At 47.1% G+C, this 15,524-nt stretch overlaps 1 protein-coding gene across 1 annotated transcript in view; it reads left to right on the forward strand.

Annotated features, from left to right (window-relative positions):
* RASGRP1 (RAS guanyl releasing protein 1) overlaps positions 1 to 15,524 on the forward strand; it is a 59,848-nt gene that overhangs the window by 34,791 nt on the left and 9,533 nt on the right. The window contains exons 4-13 of the mRNA XM_084774968.1: positions 1,025 to 1,087; positions 3,209 to 3,340; positions 5,148 to 5,301; positions 8,217 to 8,390; positions 9,296 to 9,412; positions 11,257 to 11,532; positions 12,396 to 12,476; positions 13,017 to 13,121; positions 14,208 to 14,317; positions 14,874 to 15,018. Of these exons, the coding sequence (XP_084631094.1) occupies positions 1,025 to 1,087; positions 3,209 to 3,340; positions 5,148 to 5,301; positions 8,217 to 8,390; positions 9,296 to 9,412; positions 11,257 to 11,532; positions 12,396 to 12,476; positions 13,017 to 13,121; positions 14,208 to 14,317; positions 14,874 to 15,018 (1,357 nt within the window). The remainder of the gene's footprint in view (positions 1 to 1,024; positions 1,088 to 3,208; positions 3,341 to 5,147; positions 5,302 to 8,216; positions 8,391 to 9,295; positions 9,413 to 11,256; positions 11,533 to 12,395; positions 12,477 to 13,016; positions 13,122 to 14,207; positions 14,318 to 14,873; positions 15,019 to 15,524) is intronic.

The following is a 15,524-nucleotide window of genomic DNA, read 5'->3' on the forward strand; positions in this document are numbered from 1 at the left end:
GGTGTACCCAGTTTCAAGAGCCACACAGGCCTTCCTTGTAAGCCCAAACACTGAGGCTCTGGTGAGTTCTGCCTTTCTGTATCTAACTCAAAGTTTTCCAAAGGTGAGTGTATTCAGACCCACTGAGAGAAGACAGATTCCACTGCAGTTATGTAAGCTTGGCAGGTTGTTGCTGGACCCCTCTCACCAGCCCAGCTGTAATTCACTGACTCCTGTGTTGCAGTTATCATGTCCCAGTTGTTAAAAGAAAAAGAGGCCATGGTGTTGTGGGGCAGATGGCCAGGTAGCTTGCTCTTGCTCTTCACAGTCTGTCAACAGAAGAAAGATGGACTAGAGTTCTCATCTGATTCTTAAATAAACAAATGCCCTTTCCTTATATCTCAAAAGACATGTAAACACAGGGATGTTCTTTTGTTCTTTCAAAATATTCAGCATTATAAAGACTGATGAAATGTTCTTTGGTTGTATTTTTTATTATTTCATGGCTTTGTATGTCTTGCGACGGCAATACACACATTGGTCAACTATTGCCTATATATGTATGTGTCTGTATGTGTGTATATGTAATGTTGACACTATTGCTTTAAAATTATCAATGCATTTGAATATATATTTACCTAAATCACTGCCCAAATAGTTACTGCATATATCCGTTACTGGAAACAAATTTAAAAGATAAAGGGGATAAGACAGGCATAGTGGCACACCTGTAATCCCAGCACCTGGGAGCGAGAGGCAGATGGATCTCTGTGAGTTCGAGGCCTGCTTGGTCTATAAAGTAAGTCAAGGACAGCCAGAGCTACACAGAGAATCCTTGTCTCAAACAAAACAAAACAAAACAACAAAAACAAAAAGATGAAAGAGATCTTTTTCTAGCATATTTGTTCAGCTGGACTCCTAGTCACTTGGGCACAGTCAAGAGGTAATTGCCCATATTTCAGGGGTTGATTTGATGAATGCTCCCAAGGTTGGAAGTTTGGTGTTTCTGTAATACAGCTTCTATTTCCCTTAACTGATACCCTACGTATAAGGATGCCTTGGAAAAGAATTCTCCAGGAATCTGTCTGAAGATCTGCTATTTTGTCAGGTAATTTCTCTGGGATTTGGAGACCGTGTGGAGTGGAGTGCAATGAAAAGCTATTGTCTGGACTTTCTCTTGTTATAGTTCTCCCTACCTCTCCCTCCTTGTGTTGGCAGCCTCTCACACTGTAGGCTGCCTCTCACACTGTAGGCTGCCTCTCACACTGTAGGCTGCCTCTCACACTGTAGGCTGCCTCTCACACTGTAGGCTGCCTCTCACACTGTAGGCTGCCTCCACACTGTAGGCTGCCTCTCACACTGTAGGCTGCCTCTCACACTGTAGGCTGCCTCTCACACTGTAGGCTGCCTCTCACACTGTAGGCTGCCTCTCACACTGTAGGCTACCTCTCACACTGTAGGCTGTCTCTGGCACTGTAAGCTGCCTGTCACACTGTAGACTGCCTCCTCTGACACTGTAAGCTGCCTCTCACACTGTAGGCTGCCTCATCTGACACTGTAGGCTGCCTCTGACACTGTCAGCTGTCCCTGGCACTGTAGGCTGCCTCTTCTGACACTGTTGGCAGCCTCTGACACTGTTGGCAGCCTCCAGCACTGTTGACTGTCTGCTCTGATACTGTAGGGTCTCCTCTGACACTGCAGGCTGCCTCTGACATGGTTGGCTTTCTCCTCTGACATTGTAGGCTGCCTCCTCTCACACTGTAGGCTGCCTCTGGACAGACCAAAGGGGCAAAGATCTTAATATTGGAAACTCAAACAAACACAGTGGATTCACTCTGGTGTGCCTGCTTAAATTTTTCATTCTTTTTCTTTTTAGTTTTATAAGAGTTTGTATCAAATGGCATAAGAGAAGGATACAAAGACAATCAAGGGCCTTTGTTTTCTTCTTTATTTTTATACCTAATTATTGTGGTAATATAGCTTATTAAACATTCTGAAGATAATATAATAAACACTCATAACTAACTACCATTTTGTACATATTCTTCATGAAGCTTTTTTTTCCTGTTTTGTTTTTTATTTTTTTTAACTAATTTTTTAAGGTAACATACAGTTGATGGTTTTCATTATGGCATTTTTAAACATAAATGTCAGTATACTTTTGCTATTTTTGGTTCTACTTTCCCACCTGTAACAATGTGACCATCCTTGGTCACATCTGGTGGACCCTGGGAGTGGCAGCAAGGCAAGAACAGCCAGGGAATGAAGACCCCAGACAGTGGTGAGCACACAAGAAACAGACTAGCAGGAGAATCCTTCAGTGAGACAGCTCATCTAAGTGGGGGGGGGAGGGCAAAACCAAGGCTATTTAAACCTTTGGGGAGTGATTTCAGGCTTTGGGGGTAAGTGTACATCATTGACCCGGGGCTAGGGCACTGAGAATGCATGACGAGAGAAAGAGAGAAAGAGGAAGGAAAGAGGAAGTCTAACCTGTAACCTGGCCACCAGGCTACTGACCATCTCAAGGGTGGAAGAGGTGGAGACGTATAAGGCCAGGCCCAGACATGCAGGCCCAGAACAAAGAGGGTGGTTCCTACTCCTCCTGTCTGCCTCACAATGAGATTTTCAGAATTTGGACCATGCCTCAACCCCACGCTTGCACCAGGCTGGCTCCCCCGTCTCCCCACTCCCCAGCCCCACATACTTTGTTCTTTTTCCTTTCTGTTTACAATCCTATCCCTCCATCCCTCTGCTTTTACATGCCTTTAAGCCCAGCAAAGACAGGCAGATTTCTGAGTTTGAGGCCAGCTTGGTCTATAGAACAAATGCCAGGAGCTATATAGAGAAACCTTGTCTCAAACAATAAAAGGTGTGTGTGTGTGTGTGTGTGTGTGTGTGTGTGTAGTTATATTAACACATAATAAAAATGTGCTTTATAGATATGTACCCCATTTTTTGGATATTTGCTTGCCTACATGGCCTGGTCTAGGTCCTGTCTGGGTTCTTTGATATGATACACCTTGTCCTATCAAAGCACTTTGTGTATGGAGACCCTGAAACCTGCTAAACGGTTTTCATCCCTTCCTGGAACCCTCACCTGCCGGCTCGTTTACTGCAGGATAGATTTCCCTCTGTCTTCTGAGTGTGTTCTGTAGCTTCACATTCCTTTGGGAATCTGCCTAACCGCGAGGCCTGGGGCTCAGTGTTCTTCCTAACCGCCTCCTTGTAGGTATTGGATAACAGAATTCTGGATCATGTTCAAAATGGACGCTAGCTTGACCAGCACCATGGAAGAATTTCAGGACCTGGTGAAAGCCAATGGTGACGAGTCACACTGCGGCCTCATCGACACAACACAAATGTGAGTGTCACGGTTCTGGTGGGTCCTTCGAAACCGCCTTCCCTCTAGTAACCCGAGCCGGGATGCTAGGCCTCCCACTCCCTCCACCTCCAGGAAGCTCAGACAGGCAGGTTCTGAGAGGCCCACCAAAAAGATAACTTGACATTTACCAGAAAAGGGTAGAGGTCTCCCAAGGGAGGAAGCTGTAGGGGGCCAAGAACAAAAAGCAGAGGGTAGCCAGATCTTACTAGAAGGTATCCAACCCATAAGAAGCCAAAAGCCCAGAGTCTGAACCAAGGCCTCTTTAGCAGTCAGTGCAACAGGCACCCCTGAGCTTACATGAGCCAGGATATATTGCAAAATGTCCCAAGCAGAGATTTAGAACATGTGTAGATACCTGTGATGGGCAGTTAGGCTCCCAGAGCTGAGAGGAAACTTGGGTATTTCACATCATTCTTTGAGTTCCTTATACACACACACACACACACACACACACACACACACACACAGACACACACAGTTGGCTCACTCTGGAAATGAGCCCTTCTTAATTTGGGGAAGGAGGGCACACATATTACATGCAGGGGGATTTATGTGTGGTTAATTGTTTTGCAATAATACAAATTCCCCAAATACAGAGTTCTAGAACTGCAAAATATTGGAGAGATCAATTCACCCAAAATCCTGGTTTTGCCTGAGGTCTATAATTGACTGACCTGGGGTCTGTGACAGGCCTGGGGATTGTGACTGGCCTGGGGTCTGTGACTGGCCTGGGGTCTGTACTGGCCTCTATCCCTCAGTTTGTCATCATGGCCATCTGCTCTGACACAGCTCAGGTGAGAGCCAGCGGCAGAGCTGTAGCTGGGCTCCAAGTTCTCTTGTAATACCCATACACAAAAATGACTTCAAAGTCACATCTCACAATCCCAAATCAATCTGTTCATCTGTTCGGTCCTCTGGACTTCTCTGTTTAGAGTTATACAACTTGTAGATTAAAAGAGGTCATTTTTCCCAAATTAATAACCTTTTGGTGAAAACCCTAGAGCCCAGGGCCACTTGAAAACATTAGTCTTCTGTCCTAGTATTTTCTAGCTGCATTTCCTCATGCAGTATTCTTCACTGCGCATCCTTATGAATTGTTCATTGCAGATGTCTTCTGACTCGATAAAACCAGGGAATCCTTGGGTCGAGAGTCAAGGCTCTCAGAAATGGCAGGTTTAGAAACCCAAGCCCACACCCCGTTGCCCTTCAACACTGGCTGCTTCCCTCTGCTTAGTGTGAAACTGAAGCTAAGGTGATCTGGGGTTGGCCGTGAGGACACCGAGGAACACCTGGGTCATTCCAGGGTCATTTTGTAGCTGGGGACACTGGAGGAAGGTGACTTGTTTTGCCTATTGTGACCAGTGTTCCTGTCAGTGACTCCTTTGGGCATGGTGTCTTCTGTTTTTTCTGTGAGCTCTTCTGGCGTGAAAATTAGCCCCTCTTATGATTCTTACCAGCAGTCCCATAACCCTCACAGGAACAAAGGAGCATACAGAAGCTTTGAAAGAGTGGACATATTAAGGCCAGAGGAAGAGCCAGGACCATTGGCTAAAAGTGCCCCCTTTCCCACTTCCCTCCTGTCCCTCTCACTGCATCCAGAAGGTTCATTTCTTTGAGTTGTTATCATATAAGAAAACTGACTTGGGGAAACTCACTTAGTGCACCCTTCTGGCCAAGTGAAGCTAGCTCTGGGAGTCCTGTGGGGGAACACTAGCGTGCGTACTCAAGAAAAGCAGCTGTGATTTATTCTTCTCATCACCTCCCTTTCTCCTTTTCCCCCCAAAAGTAATTCTCGAGACTGGTCCAGGAAACTGACTCAAAGGATAAAATCAAACACCAGCAAGAAGCGGAAAGTCTCCCTGCTGTTTGACCATCTGGAGCCTGAGGAACTGTCCGAGCACCTCACCTACCTGGAGTTCAAGTCCTTCCGAAGGATATCTGTACGTAGCCAAGGGACACGGGGAAACCTACCCTGGGAGACTTGGGAACATGAGCAGAGGAATTAAGCGGCCAGTGTCCGTCCTGATCCAGCATGGCTCTCTCCCTGCCAGAGTGCTGGGAGACGTCCTTAGCAGGCGTCATCAGTGTTCCTGTGGCTGCCCGCGCTCTGCTTTCCATGCCACACCCTCTGTGCCCACCTACGCATTCCAGCATTCACTCAGCCTATAATGCTATGACACATGATAGCCTTCATGCATACTTATATGAGGGCACACATACCCTTCATTCACCCCAATAATCACTGACATTTAGAAACTTGTTTTATAATCTTTTCAAAAAAAGGGGGGAGGGGCATCGGTTCCCTAACAGTTGGAATCTTACGGTAGGTCTTGAATGGCTTTGGGAGTTCCTAAAACTAAAATGAATGTGACCTATTTACTCCGAAGCATACCTAAATCCCTGAGATGGTGTCAATGAGGCCAACATTACTTATACTTTTGTCACGCTGTGCTAATTCAACGCAGTTGGTATAGCCAAGCAGAGCAAAGATAAAGAGAGAGAAGGATTCAACTTAACCATCAGCAACAGGGAGAGATGACAGGGCATCCTGGCCTCGCTATAGTCCTCACGACTCACTCTACAGGACACCCGAGAACACTAGTCCACACAAAAGCACTTGTCACCCACCCAAGAGAACTTGCCGCCGTGTTAGATGCAGCACGCTGCCATTGATCGGCCCGTGTGCTTTCCTGAAACACGACACACTTATTCCACTCAGGCTGCTTTCCCACACACAGGAACCATCTTCAGTTTTGCTCTGACACCAGACGGTACTGTGCTGCCTGCCTGAGAATGGCCTGCACTCCCCTGGTGTAGGCTGGAGGGCTGGAGGGCTGACTAGCAAGGTCTGCACAGCTTAATAGAGTTGGAGCTCATGTGCCCCAAGCACTCGCCACCAACTTATTGAGCCTAGCTCCGTGTGGATGGAGAAGAGCAGACCAGAGTACAGTGACAATGTCATACCGTCTCCCTTAACACTGATACCCTGTCATCACCCAACCAGGAGCCTAGGAGCTTCCACTTGGAGCTGACTCCAAACACTGCCTTGTGCTAACTCCCCAGTTTCCTCCTGGGCAACCCCTCGGACAGAGTGCTGGGCCCCTATTGTGAGGCGCCAGCTGGGGATTTTCCACTTAACCCACGTCCCCTGTCCCAAGGCTAGACAGAGATGAAAGCGTCTGAAAAGAGGCTATTATCCCACTGGAAATCAGAGCTGTGCTGGAGAAGCTGGCAGAGCAGTCCCAGGCCATGTGATGGCTGCTTGATGACAGTGCTTGGCTGTGGGGAGGCAGAAGTGACCATCAGTGCAGGAGAATGAATCGGACCCAGAACCTCTGGGTGGAACAGTGTTCTGTTTACAAGTAAAAGCTCCAACCTTCTATGTCTTGAGTGACATGGCCCCTCTGTAGAAGGCTATTTTAGTTTTCTCAAATAATAGTTTTCCCTCCAACGGGAAGATGTCGGGGAATGTATCTCTGCTGTGTTTCTTTGTTTAACTCTTCATGAGAGAATTATCTTACATGGGGCTCATTCTCCCTTTAAAAGGAAAAGCAAGACAGATAGATTGAACATATTTCTAATGAGAAGGAATATAATGTATGTATTTATTGGAATGAGAGTGACAGCTTCCTCTTAGAACAAGGAAATTCTGCTTTCTGTGGCAGTCTCACAGCTCTTCTGAGAATGCTTTTGTGCCACTCAGATGTATCCGCCCACCAGCAGGCACAGCATCATGAGCGGAGATTGGCTAATGGGTATATGTTTTATTTAGGCAAGGCCAGGCATGTATTTAGGGGAGATAGACATGTGCTTTCTCCCTCTTCCCCCGCCCACTGCGTGTGTGTGTGTGTGTGTGTGTGTGTGTGTGTGTGTGTGTGTGTGTGTGTACTTTCCACCACAATTCAAGTCTAGAAGGTATCTGGCCAGTCTCGCCTGGTTGGGAATTCCCACCATCTCTCGAGTAGTAGAAAGGTAGAGTGACGGGCACACACTGGCGTTTAGATCAGGCTTGATGCTCACACCCTCCGAGCCATTTCACCTACCTGCTCTGACTGTCAAAGTGCAGAGTCTACACCGCAGCAAAGCCTCCCACAGGAGTATCCCTGGAGAGGAGGTCCTTCATTACTGTTGGAGCTGAGAGATTCTTGTGGCAGGGGCGTGGCAGCTCAAATCATCACTTAGCCCAGCCCGTCCAGAGTATTTCAGCTTCACACATGCAGTGGCGCTATTTATCCATAGTTAGGAAAACTTGGCCACCGTGTGCTTAGTCAGCCGCGTTCAACACCCTTCTCGCTTGGCTTCCACTCAAGGTTATGAGTACTAGGGAGTTCAGACAGGACAGTGTTAGCATGGCAATTATCCTGTTAGTGCTACCTCACATTTGTGTAGCACCGTGAAGATTGGAAACACTTCCATGCCACGTGTTATTTTAATGTTCATGTCCTAAGTGGGAGGCGTCATGATCACGGATTTTTTAGATCACAGGTAGAGCGAGAAGGGTTCTAGAAGAACCATGTCCTTGAGCTGAAGACTCAGAGCTAGAACTGATAAACATTTTTCCCACTATGGTGTGCTCTATTCAGAAGAGAAAGAACACTATCAACTCAAGTGTGCTGTTTTGGGTTCATTGATGTGTACTCATCCTTGTAGGCCTAATGGACCAAATGTAGAGAGACCCAATGTGATTTCCCTCCCAACATTCCTTTTGGCCAGGTAGCAAAGATAGCAGGGAGGCAGCCACAGACATGTTTGCCCATACCAGTTCCCAGCCGCCACTGGGCATAGCTGATGTGCCCTCAGAACTCCAAGAATGCTGGAACTCCATTCCGATGGTTGTCGTTTTTCCCCCCTCCAGTTCTCTGATTATCAAAATTACCTCGTAAATAGCTGCGTGAAGGAGAACCCCACCATGGAGCGGTCCATTGCCCTGTGCAACGGCATCTCCCAGTGGGTCCAACTGATGGTTCTCAGCCGTCCCACCCCGCAGCTGCGGGCAGAGGTCTTCATCAAGTTCATCCATGTGGCTCAGGTGAGTGGCTGGATTGAGACCTTTATCGTAGTCCATGAGGCATATGAGTTATCCCTTTCTCCCTGAGTTCTGTCCCTTCTGACCTGCAGTGGGCTCTGTGCACCTTCTGTTGTCTCCTGGTCTAGATGTGCAGCTCTTCCGCTCCCCAACCCAAGAGTGATGTGGAAGGCCACATGGGCCATCTCATGGTCAGGACTCAGCTCCCTAGTGTTTGTCAGGAGACACCATTTTCTTAGAACTAGCCGCATGGCAAACAGATGATCAGTTCTCAATTTCACTGGAGCCAGACCAGCCTGAGTTGTCTTAGGTCCTTGGATTGAGGCTCTGCTGGATGGCATAGTCAATGTTTGAGGGACAGAGATTTGAACTTCTCTTCCCCACTTGTTATCCTTTACTGGCACAAGCATCACACAGGGGAATAACATCTTTACCTTGACAATAAGCCTGGCAATGGTATAAAGGCAAGAAGATTGCACTTACTATAGTTTCCAACTCTAGGTGGCCTACACCAGTGTTTCCCTAAGAGCATAGATGGTCCACCTGCTCTGCATAAATGGTCCACCTGCTCTGATATTCATTAAAGACAGATCAGACGTACTCTCTTAAGACTACCCTTAGTCTAGGGAACTGGAACTTACAGAGTTGAGTCCAGAAGTCTTTGTTAAGCAAGTATTCAACACTCTTGGAAGCCTACAATTTAGATGGTAGGTGGTCCACCAATCAGACATAACAAAGAGGAAGCATGTGACCTCCCTGCTGATCTGGGATCTGGTCTGGAGGTCAATAAAAAAGGAGAGAACTGCAGGCCCTGGCTGTTAGTCTGCAGCACAGAGATGTCAGCTTTAAACACCGCCATGCAATGACATGTACAGTGATTCTGCTGTCACCCCTCCTCTATGTCACAGAAGCTCCACCAGCTACAGAACTTCAACACGCTGATGGCCGTGATTGGGGGCCTGTGTCACAGCTCCATCTCCAGGCTCAAAGAGACAAGTTCACATGTCCCACATGAGATCAATAAGGTCAGTGAGCTTTCTTTCCTGGGGCCTCTAGGACTACACACCCCATGTCAACCAGGCTAAAGGCTAGGAAAGCAAACCCAGGGGAAATCAGGATGGGTGAGTCACAGGCCTGAGAGTGTGTGTGTGAGATTCCACCTGGCCTCTGTGACTGGCCCTCCCTAACAGGCTATTGGAAATAATCGTGTGCTTCTTCCTTCTGTCTCCAAGGTGTCCGTTACCAACCTTGTCATTGGCTCTCTTGCCCAGCTCTCCACACTCTAGGATGTTTCCCTAAAACAAATAGAAGTTCCATGGCTCATAGTGTGTGCTGAGTGCATTTACACAGGGACAGCCTGGAACACTGGCTTACAAGAACACTCGCAGACTTTCTGGACATTCGCATTTCAGAGACAGAGGGGCACTCTTTAGGCATGATATTGTTGGGATGAGCCTCATTGCTGAGCTATATCCCTAGCCATTTGCTGCAGTTTTATAACACATTTTACTCTGGATGATGACAGTGTCTCATGAACTGTCCTACATTAATAGTCACACGTCACAGAATATGCGTTTACCTCTTATGGTAGAGGGCAGTCAGTGTAAGGACCACCTACTGTGAGGAAGTGAGCCATGTACGGCATGAGCTAGCTAGTGATGACTGTCTGAGCATTGTCATCTCATGTCAGAGGACGTTACTATCTATAAAGCATGAACATCCTAAACTGGAAGAGAGCCTCTTTTTAAGGAAAAGATTCCTGGGTCTCGTTGTCCCTGTCCATTTATGCCATGTATCCATCCTTTTAAGGAGTCTCTTTTAGTTATCCCTTCCATCACCATGTTGAACCTCTGAGAAGCCCCTGCCCTATGGCTGGGTAAACAGGGTCATCTTTAATCACCTTTTCATTCCCTAACAGTTCTGCTGAGACCACACTGAAAAGATCACTTATGGATCAGAAGCACAGAAACAGTAACAAAAATTAATATGCCCAACATTTTGCCATTCATCTCACCCTGTGAGGCGTTCACATAGCTCACACTTGCCAGTAGTATTTGGCAAAAGGGTGAGGAGGGACTCTTGCTATCTCAGAGTGTAAGTCTCCTCACTCATTGTGTATAGGTGGTTCTTGTTAGATGCAATTTTATTAAAAGAATTTGGCATAGTGTCTAATATATGGTTATTTCATGTGAAAACATGATTGGCAAGGTCTCTCCCACATCCTCACTTATGAAAAGCTGGGCATTAGCACACTTGGGGAATGGGGTTCTGTAACTGACATGAGCCTGGTGTGTTTGAAAAGAATGTATCTGGCTGCTCCCTTTAGACATAGGTCTGTTTTGAGAACAGAATAGTAACCTGTACCACACTGCTGTAGCTCCCCAAATAAAACACATCCTTTGCCAGGCCAGCAGCAAAGGTAGTGCCTGCTGACCTCATGTGCCAGGCATTATTCAATGGAGTGCTTCTGGGAGCTTTTAAGGACACCAGGGAAAGCAACTCATGGTTTGGGGGTTAGGAAGACACTTAGTGTTTGCTGTATATGTCTTCGCCTTTAATTGTTGTGTCAAGTGCTTATGTTACTTCTAAAAATAAATCAGTTTAATATAAAATAATAAAACCCTATTTTAAATTAAACTATGTAGTGATATCGAGGAACATATACTTTGTTCATGACTGTACTCTGACATTGGATGTAGCTGGCATTTTAATTTGGGAGTTATAGTAGCTACAAATTAGATGTGGCTGTCCAACAAATTAGGGATGGGGTAAAATCATGACAGGCATGAGAGTAAGCAAGGTGGGTGCCATGAGTAGGTAGTCTACTAGGCCCTGTCTGTACCTGTGACCGGTCTGTTCTGCTTTGTAGGTTCTGGGGGAGATGACTGAACTACTGTCCTCCTGCAGAAACTATGACAACTACAGGCGAGCCTACGGGGAGTGCACCCACTTCAAAATTCCCATCCTTGGAGTGCACCTCAAGGACCTCATTTCCCTGTATGAAGCCATGCCCGACTATCTGGAGGATGGGAAAGTGAACGTGCAAAAGCTCCTGGCCCTTTACAATCACATCAATGAGTTGGTCCAGCTTCAGGAGGTGGCCCCACCACTGGATGCCAACAAGGACTTGGTGCACCTGCTGACGGTGAGATTCCCATGAGAGAATAAGTGCTAGGTACTAGCTATAAACTAGGGGTGGGAGGGATTCTACTTCTCTTCCCACATCCTAGCTACAGAGCAGAACTGCCACCTCCTCTTTATGGATGGGATGCAGAGGCGGGAAGATCAATTTCCAGAGGAGCTGACATTATTAAGTAACAGCGCCTCAACTTAGACTCTGGTTGGGGATGGGACCTAGGAGGCTTATTATTATTATTATTATTATTATTATTATTATTATTATTATTATTATTATTATTATTATTTGTGTGTGTGTGTGTGTGTGTGTGTGTGTGTGTGTGTGTGTACACCATGGCACAGGTATGGATGTTGTAAGATTACATTATGGAGTCATTTCTCTTCTTCCAGCTTTATGTGGGTTCTAGAAATTGAGCTCACGTCTCCAGGCTCCCACATGAAGTGATGTTACCTCCTCCCCCCTCGATGGGTCTCAGAAACAAACTGCTGGATCTGGAGAGATGGCTTGGTGCCTGAGAACACTTGTTGCTCTTACAGAGGCCCAGGGTTCAATTCCCTGCATCCACACAATGATTTACAAACATCAGTGATTCCAAATCCAAGGGAATCTAATGCTCTCTTCTGACCTATGGAGGCACAAAGCACATATATGGTACACATACACACATGCAGACAGAACACTCATACATAAAATAAAATGGACAAACCTAAAAACAAACAAATGAAAACTCTCCTAAGCATTAAGAAGATGAACCACTGGAAAAATTGAACCAAAACAAACAAACAAACAAACAAACAAAAAAAAACCACCTCAGTTTTGGGAAAGACAGAATATCCCAGCATTTAACTGTGTTCTGCTTCAACCTACAGCTATCCTTGGATCTATACTACACAGAAGATGAAATCTACGAGCTTTCCTATGCCCGAGAACCAAGGAACCACAGAGCGCCGGTGAGTTTCCCATCCTAAGACTCTCAGGTGTGGCAGGGCTTTAAAAGCTCATCAAGTTCCTTCTCCTCAGCTGGGCTTCAGCTGCTTACTAAGTATATTGCTTCTTCCATGTGCTCCACTTTGTGCAAAACACAGAGGAAGCTTCCTAACATGTGTGATATGTAACTTTTATCCATAAATAGCTTGTAGTTTGGAGAAAGGGATTGCTGTGTGAACAGCAAATGACTGAATGCTGAAAGAGAGGCTGAGTAGTAGAATCTTCCAGCGACTTACAAATGAGAGGAGGCGGTAATATGAGGCACAGTGCTTTTCTGCCTCCCAGTAAAGTGTCCCCACATCTCTTTCCTAAGACTGGGTGGTGACAACTATAGCTGGGGGTCGGGTAGGAGAACTTTAGGAACCTGTGTTAGGCAAGCCAGTTCATACAGATTTTGACTATGTGAGCTTTCTCTCACTGCCACAGCACACAGTAAGGTATCAGGAAAGGAAGGAGCTCCGCTGCTCTGTATTAGTCACGAGGGTTTCTCTATTCCATTTTAGCCACTAACCCCATCGAAGCCACCAGTTGTAGTGGACTGGGCCTCTGGAGTGTCTCCCAAACCTGACCCAAAGACCATCAGCAAGCACGTCCAGAGGATGGTGGATGTAAGTACCTGTTTCAGGAGGCACCATTATGGTATGGACTGCTTCCGTTTTAGTGGGGTGGGGAGAAGGGGCCAAAGTAATTGTTAAATGTGAAATATGTGGCACACAACATACGTGGTATAAGATTTATTGTAGAAGCATGGGGGAAGAAGGAAAGAGAAAAAGAGGGGTGCAAGGAAAAGAGAGAAAGAGGAGAGCCAGAAAGGAAGAGAGAAACAACACAGACAGGAAGAAGAGAGTGGAAGTGGAGCGTGAGAGAGAGATAGACCAGGTGGGTTTGCCCTTTTTATAATCCTGGGCTGGGGCACACCTAGTGGCAGGCAGGTAATGATGTCATAGGTTGCTAGGCAGACTGTGGGCAGTATGCTAACAGTGACAGAGACACAAAGGTGAGGATGCTGGGATTTGTTCCCCTGGGAACACGGAGCTGCTTCGCTCCACACATTGTGGCTATAAAATGTTTCAGAGGAAATAATGTCAAAACACCGGTTTCCAGTAGGGTGGGTTTGCCTTGCTTAAAGGCCCTTGCAGGGGTGTGTATGGTTAAAAGTTACTGGTTGAGACAGGGCAAATGTCAGCATATACTAATGCTAAGAGGAGGATGGAGAACTTGGCCCTGCTTGGTTCTGCTAGCTCCTGAGGCGGGGGAGGGGTGTGTTTGCATGTGATCTTTATGCTTGAGTCACACAAGCAGAAGAATAAGGAGCCCAGGACTCAAGGAAGAGTGCGCTTCCCATTGGGTTAAGTTCTGAGCTTCCCAGAGAAGGGAAAGGAGCCCTGCAGGGAAGGCAGAGAAGAGGCGGGACTCACCCACCCACCGTCCACGAGCTGTGTGGAACAGCCAGTGGGTGGCGAGCACCTAGGCACCCTGTAGTGGCTGGGACAGCAGAGGCCTGGGATGGTACCCTGGTGGGCCAGTGCCACAGCTTGGGGAGTGTGTCTCAGTGTTGCTCTTACTTAGGCTGTTGTCAAGTTTTTGTGTATCTGTCCCCTTGTCATTTGGCTAAAGGAAGATATGACGGGAGATATATCATGTTTTCTCTCTCAGTAAACGAAGAAACTCTTTTTTTTTTTCTTTTTTTCCAGTCTGTCTTCAAGAACTATGATCTCGACCAGGACGGCTACATCTCCCAGGAGGAGTTCGAAAAGATCGCTGCGAGCTTCCCCTTCTCCTTCTGCGTGATGGACAAAGACAGGTAAGGAGTGGTGTGGGAGATCATCCAAGCAGGCGCTAAAGAACTCAGACATGCATGCCGCTGTGCTTACATGATGCATGCTGGGAAGGAAGAGCCACCATCAAGTGAAGGCCTCGCGGCTTTGCTCTGGACTGCAGCAGGACGGTGGAATCCGTGTGGTTTGTGAATAGTTCACACTCGAAGACTCCGTGCCACCAGCTTAGTGGGAAACATTTAGCCTTCTTTCCCTGCCTCGGTCTTACAGACCATGAGAACAACTCATAGCCATCAACGTTTTCTGCATTTTTCTCTCATGGCTCTAAAAGCTTGACCGTAGTCCTCTGTGGAAAACCACACTCACGGCCAGTGGGTTCTACCCCTGTCCTCCCCATCTCAAGCTGGACGTGGCAGCACAGGCCTCTGCTTCCCTGTACACGTTTCACACCATGCTACCCCTGTGCCTTGACTGTGAGGAGAACTCAAGGAAGCAGCCATGGGGAGGACAGAAGGAACGGGTAGTTTCGAAGGCCAGCAGCCACCCTCGCCGTACTCACCCCCTTGCCTGTCCATGCTGCAGGGAAGGCCTCATCAGCAGGGACGAGATCACAGCCTACTTCATGAGGGCCAGCTCCATCTACTCCAAGCTGGGCCTGGGCTTTCCGCACAACTTTCAAGAGACCACCTACCTGAAGCCCACTTTCTGTGACAACTGTGCTGGCTTTGTAAGTCGCTCTAAGAGTGTGTCGTTGGTGTGCGTGTGGGTTGTGGGTTGTGCGTAGGGGACAGCGTAAATGAGGAAGACAGACATGGCCTCCAATCCCTCCTCTACCCACTCACCCCAGCTCAGAGCCCACGGGGACACCCAGAAAACAGAATCCTCTATTGTATGAGGTTGCCTGTATCTAATATCTTTCTGCTTTTTCTTCCCTAGTGCATTAAAATCCTGGGAATAAATGGTACAGAAATGTGGGATTTGGATATACCTGTTAAAAGTATTACACGCTCTCTCAAATATTAGCAAATAAGAAAGAGGAGATGGTTTTCTTTCCCCTTTCGAAAGAAATTGTTGTTACCCCTATTCCAACGGCTCTCTCCACACCCATGCCCTCAAGGCATCCCAGCTGACGTCACAGATCAAAAACTAAAAAGACATGACGTGGGGAGGGGGACTTAGTGAAGGAGCTGGGGTTGGTAGGAACGGGAGAAGGATAAAAGATGATGGGATGGA

This window comes from Acomys minous (assembly GCF_964271855.1).
Source record: "Acomys minous genome assembly, chromosome: 3".
In the NCBI taxonomy this organism is placed as follows: domain Eukaryota; kingdom Metazoa; phylum Chordata; class Mammalia; order Rodentia; family Muridae; genus Acomys; species Acomys minous.